The sequence below is a fragment of the Sinocyclocheilus grahami genome, unplaced genomic scaffold, assembly GCF_001515645.1.
Source record: "Sinocyclocheilus grahami isolate Dianchi unplaced genomic scaffold, SAMN03320097.WGS_v1.1 scaffold306.1, whole genome shotgun sequence".
NCBI classification, from domain to species: Eukaryota; Metazoa; Chordata; class Actinopteri; order Cypriniformes; family Cyprinidae; genus Sinocyclocheilus; species Sinocyclocheilus grahami.
In genome coordinates this window covers 85556-91436 of record NW_015505485.1, presented here as the reverse complement: position 1 = coordinate 91436, position 5881 = coordinate 85556, and the positions used below count along the sequence as shown (strand labels likewise).

The 5881-nt window shown below is 49.1% G+C and overlaps 1 protein-coding gene across 1 annotated transcript in view; it reads right to left on the bottom strand.

Moving 5' to 3' along the window:
* The window catches only part of LOC107601488 (follistatin-related protein 5-like), a 24027-nt gene that overhangs the window by 9293 nt on the left and 8853 nt on the right, over nt 1–5881 (bottom strand). The window contains exons 4-5 of the mRNA XM_016293672.1: nt 1734–1841; nt 385–509 (exon numbers count right to left, since the gene is read on the bottom strand). Coding sequence (XP_016149158.1) covers nt 385–509; nt 1734–1841 — 233 coding nt within the window. The remainder of the gene's footprint in view (nt 1–384; nt 510–1733; nt 1842–5881) is intronic.

The following is a 5881-nucleotide window of genomic DNA, read 5'->3' as shown; positions in this document are numbered from 1 at the left end:
AAAAAAAGTGTTACCTTGCCAAAGCACTGACAGAGCCCACTGATCTAATGGGGTTGTTGAGCACCAAATGCAAACTTTGCATGCAACAATCAGGAGGCAACAGACAGCACTGATCTAGTGGCATACAGGCATCGTCAGATTGACAGTACTCTAGCCCAATAATGTTGGGGGATCCAGTGGGGGCGGCAGTCATATTTCAGGGTGACCGTGCCACTCTTTATCACAACCCTGCTAAAAGTGCCAGTACGTGCGCTCATTGGTGCCCCTTCAGCTGGTGTCGCCCTAGGCGACCGCCTAGCTCGCCTATGCCTAGAAACGGCCCTGTATATATATATATATATATATATATATATATATAATGGTGGGAGTCTTTCTCTTTTTTACCTGATGTGATTGATGGTGAGGCTTATGGGAGGAATAAAGAAATCCTCCACCCTGTCGAAGCGATGGCCAACTGGCTGGGTGTGGATGGTGTGGTGGGACGTGCTTCCACTGGCTTGGCTGATCACCTGATGTATGGAAGAGTCACAATAAAAACATGAGCGATGCAATTTCATTGGGGCTTTCATCCACATGATCACACACAAGAGGGAGATGTGTGAACCTCTATGGTAACACAATAAGCCAGAAATCTCCATGTCTTTGATGAACTCAATGTATTCTGTCTGTGATTAACCAAAGCTATGCATTATGGGGGATGAGGGTGTGCCAATTATGCAATATACAACCCCACTGATACCCCTTGCTATGCTGGTTCAATTTTACATCCCTTGGGAATGCTCCAAAACTAAAATCATCAAAACACACTCAGCAGTGCCGACTCATATACTTGAATAATCAGATGAGAGAAGTAGTTAGGCAGAACGTCCCAGTGCTCTTGTTGAAGAGGCATCAGGTGGTGATTAGCACTCAGTGATGAATCTGGCGTGATTTGGCTTACCTGGAGGGTTGGAAAGTTTTTCTCAAGATCTCCCCAGCTCAGGATCCAAACCTGGTCATGAGACTTGTCATAGTGCAGCTTCACTGGAACCCTGTCGGTGCTCACAGTCTGTTGACAACAACGGATTCCATTTGATTATGAAAATCAGATAATGTAGCTACAGTTAAAGACTGAAAATGTAGTTTATAGTAGGGCTGGGCAAATTACATGTTTGAGTCATAGGATGAAATCTGAATTGAACTGGCCCCAAAGGATTTTGAATTTGAATGAGAGGAAGAGGAAGCAAAATGCAATGCAATTAAAAAAAAAATAAACACAGTCACACAACAGAGGCAATTTAATTAGTCCAACACAACAACAAAATGTAACCATGGTTCCCCGAAGGGAACGAGACACTGCGTTGAAACGCTAAGGGAACGCCTTCAGCGTGACCATGCTCCAAATCACATGTGTAATCAGGCCAATAGATGGGCGAGATGCTACGGGCGGGTGATGTAATGACCAGGAAGCTATAAAAGCATATGTTAACCAAAGCTATGCATTATGGGGGATGAGGGTGTGCCAATTATGCAATATACAACCCCACTGATACCCCTTGCTATGCTGGTTCAATTTTACATCCCTTGGGAATGCTCCAAAACTAAAATCATCAAAACACACTCAGCAGTGCCGACTCATATACTTGAATAATCAGATGAGAGAAGTAGTTAGGCAGAACGTCCCAGTGCTCTTGTTGAAGAGGCATCAGGTGGTGATTAGCACTCAGTGATGAATCTGGCGTGATTTGGCTTACCTGGAGGGTTGGAAAGTTTTTCTCAAGATCTCCCCAGCTCAGGATCCAAACCTGGTCATGAGACTTGTCATAGTGCAGCTTCACTGGAACCCTGTCGGTGCTCACAGTCTGTTGACAACAACGGATTCCATTTGATTATGAAAATCAGATAATGTAGCTACAGTTAAAGACTGAAAATGTAGTTTATAGTAGGGCTGGGCAAATTACATGTTTGAGTCATAGGATGAAATCTGAATTGAACTGGCCCCAAAGGATTTTGAATTTGAATGAGAGGAAGAGGAAGCAAAATGCAATGCAATTAAAAAAAAAATAAACACAGTCACACAACAGAGGCAATTTAATTAGTCCAACACAACAACAAAATGTAACCATGGTTCCCCGAAGGGAACGAGACACTGCGTTGAAACGCTAAGGGAACGCCTTCAGCGTGACCATGCTCCAAATCACATGTGTAATCAGGCCAATAGATGGGCGAGATGCTACGGGCGGGTGATGTAATGACCAGGAAGCTATAAAAGCATATGCGTCGGAACCGGCGTCAGCTTCTAGGAATGAAGCCAGCGCTTGCAGGGATGCCGGAAGTATGGCCTGAGATGCAGCGTCTCGTTCCCTTCGGGGAACCATGGTTACATTCGTAACCTGGAGGCGTTCCCCTTCAGGAAATCGAGCTGCGTCGAAATGGTAAGGGAATGAGTATGCCCACGCAGCCAGACTTACAAATCCCTGCACAGTTGTGGAAGCTAGGGCGAGAGAACAGAAGAGCCCAGAGTGGCTCTCATATCTAGGCCATAGAACCTGACGAATGTTAGGGCCGTGGACCAACCCGCAGCATTGCAGATGTCCTGCATAGACACACCTGCTAGAAAGGCCTTGGAGGCCGCCACACCTCTAGTAGAGTGAGCCTTGATCCCCAGAGGCAAGGGGAGATCAGAGGACTTGTAGGCAATAGTAATGGCATCAACTATCCACCAACTGAGGGTCTGCTTCGTAGCAGGAAAACCCCTCTTAGGGGGACCAGAGCAAACAAGCAGTTGGTCCGCCCTTCTCCACAGGGCAGTTCTGTGGATGTACGTGTCCAGTGCTCGCACTGGACACATACAGTTAAGCTTTTGCTGGTCGGGCTCCCTGAAGGGAGGAGGACAGAAGGCCTGTAGCATGACAGGCTGTGGTGTAACAGAGGGAACTTTAGGTACATTAGCGTTAGGCGATGTCTACCAAATTGGCATCGGACGATGTCTACAGTGAAACATCGTGATGGACGATGACATCGGGGGGCAGGGTTAGGGGGTGTGCCTGAAGTGTGAATCCGTATTCAAAAAGGCACGGAAAACAAATAATGCATTCTACGGAGCCACTAAAGGGACATGGTTAGCTGCTTGCTAGCGGTAAACTGTTATTACGTTACAGTACATGAAAGTTCACTTATCACATACACAGAGTAAGGAGAGATGACTGATAGGACAATGGCGAATGATTTGCAGATACTGAGCATCACTGACAAATACCTAATCTTGTAAAATGTGTGGTAGGTACTGCCGCTCCGTAGTATAGAGTCCGTGTGATCGCGAAACTTTAAAGTGAAAGTAAAATGAGAGCGCATATTTAAAAGTGGTTTCAATGTCCTGCATATTAGTAGCGGCTCCCTGATGGCCGCAATTTAAATACAGTATAATTACCCAACGATAAAATTGTGAGAGAAAGTATTGAAATATTTTTTTATCCTCCCATCTCGTAGGCTATTTATTCCCTTTAGGGGTTCCGTAGTACATTTAATTTCCTTTCCAAACACAGAATTGGGATGCGGCGGATTGCGGGGGGTATGAGGGGGGTGGGGGGACAGATCACGATGCCGGCTCCACATCGTGATGTCTGTCAGCCATCGGCGATGGACGATGGCATCGTCAATCGGCCCAACCCTAAGGTACATACTCCGCTCGAGGGTAGAGAAATACTTTGGCCATGCCGGGCGCAAAGTCAAGATAAGAAGGGGCCAATGAGAGGGCCTGTAGATCCCCAACTCTCTTTAGAGAAGATATCGCCAGAAGGAAGGTAGTGTTTATAGTGAGATAGCGATCAGAAATCTCTTCAATAGTCTCGAATGGAGGCTTACAAAGAGCTTCTAGCACCACAGCCAGGTCCCACGGGGAGACGCGAGATCGTACTGGGGGCCTCAGCCTCAGCGCACCGCAGAGGAAATGTGTAACTAGGGGGTGTCTGCCCACTGACTGTCCACCAATAGGGGCGTGGTAGGCCGCAATGGCCACCACGTAGACTTTTAGAGTGGAGTGTGTCAACCGTGCGGAAAAACGCGCCTGCAGGAACTCCAGAACTGTACCAACTGGGCAGTTAGCTGGGTTGAGCTGGCAGTCTCCGCACCAAGAAGTGAAAAGTTTCCACTTCAAGGCATACAGTTTCCTCGTTGAGGGAGCTCTGGATTGGAGGATGGTCTCAACAACCTCAGTTGAGAGACCAGAAGCTACGAGTTGTGCCCACTCAGGGGCCACACCCATAACTTCCACAGCTCCGTGCGGGGGTGAAAGATCGTGCCCTCTGCCTGTGAGAGGAGGTCCCTCCTGACGGGGATCTCCCATGGAGAGCCGTCGAGAAGGGAAATCAGGTTCGAGAACCATACTCGGCCCGGCCAGAACGGGGCTACTAACAACAGACGGGCCCGTCCCGGCGCACTCTCTCCAGAACTCCCGGGAGCAGAGCGATCGGGGGAAAAGCGTACAGAAGAAGCCTCGGCCAAGTCTGCACCATAGCATCCAGTCCGAGAGGAGCTGGATGAGTCAGAGAGAACCAGAGGGGACAGTGCGATGTCATCTGAGTTGCAAACAGGTCCACCTGAGCCTGGCCAAAAATTCTCCATATCTGCTTCACCCCCTCGGGGTGAAGCCTCCATTCCCTGGGCCTCGGCCCCTGCCTCGACAGGATGTCTGCTCCCATATTGAGATGCCCAGTGATGTTAACTGCTCTTAGAGAAAGGAGCTTCCCTTGGGCCCACAAAAGGATCTGGTGCGCCAGCTTGTACAAGGGACGCGAACGCAGACCTCTTTGGTGGTTGATATAAGAGACCACTGCTGTGTTGTCAGTGCGCACCAACACATGATGATCTCTTAAGGTCTGGGAGAAAGTGTTTCAGTGCTCGAAACACGGCCAGCATCTCCAGGCAGTTGATGTACCAAGTGAGATGGCGACCGCTCCACAGACTGCGGGCAAGGTCAACCCAACCGGTGAGGGACACATCCGTCGCTAGTATTACACGGCGACAAGGAGCTCCCAGCACTGGGCCCTGAGACAAGAACCAAGGTTTCTTCCACATGTCTAAGGCACATAGGCACCTCCGCGTGACCTTGAGCATGCGAAGCGGGTTTCCCCTCGGGGAGAACCCCTTGGTCTTGAGCCACCACTGTAGGGGTCTCATGTACAGCAGGCCAAAAGGTATCACGTTGGACGCAGCTGCCATCAGACCCAGCAATCTCTGAAAATGCTTGACAGTGAGTGACTGGCCTTCTCTCACTCTCTTGACTGCAGTGAGGATTGACTTGATCCGAGCAGGGGACAGACGTGCCTGCATCGTGGTCGAATCCCACACCACGCCCAAATAAGTCGAACTGCCATCTGCTCCATTTGAGCTAAAATCAACCAATCGTCGATATAAATGAGTATGCGGATGCCCTGGAGTCGCAGGGGAGCCAGAGCTGCATCCACACATTTTGTGAAAGTGTGGGGTGAGAGTGCAAGGCCAAAAGGAAGAACCCGATATTGATAAGCTTCGCCCCCGAAAGCAAACCTCAGGAACTTCCTGTGACTGGGAAGGATAGAGACATGGAAGTATGCGTCTTTTAGATCGATTGTGACAAACCAGTCCTCGGACCTGATCTGAGACACCACTTGTTTGAGTGTGAGCATCCTGAACTTCAGTTGCATGACTGAGCAGTTTAACTGACGCAGATCTAAAATCGGACGCAACCCCCCATCCTTCTTTGGAACTATAAAGTACCAGCTGTAGAACCCGGATTCTCTTTGGTGAGGAGGGACCACCTCGATGGCCTCCTTTCTTAAGAGAGTATCTACTTCTTGTTCCATTACCAGAGTCTGCTCGGGACCCACCAAGGTGGGCAGAAACCCGTTGAAGGGAGGAGGAG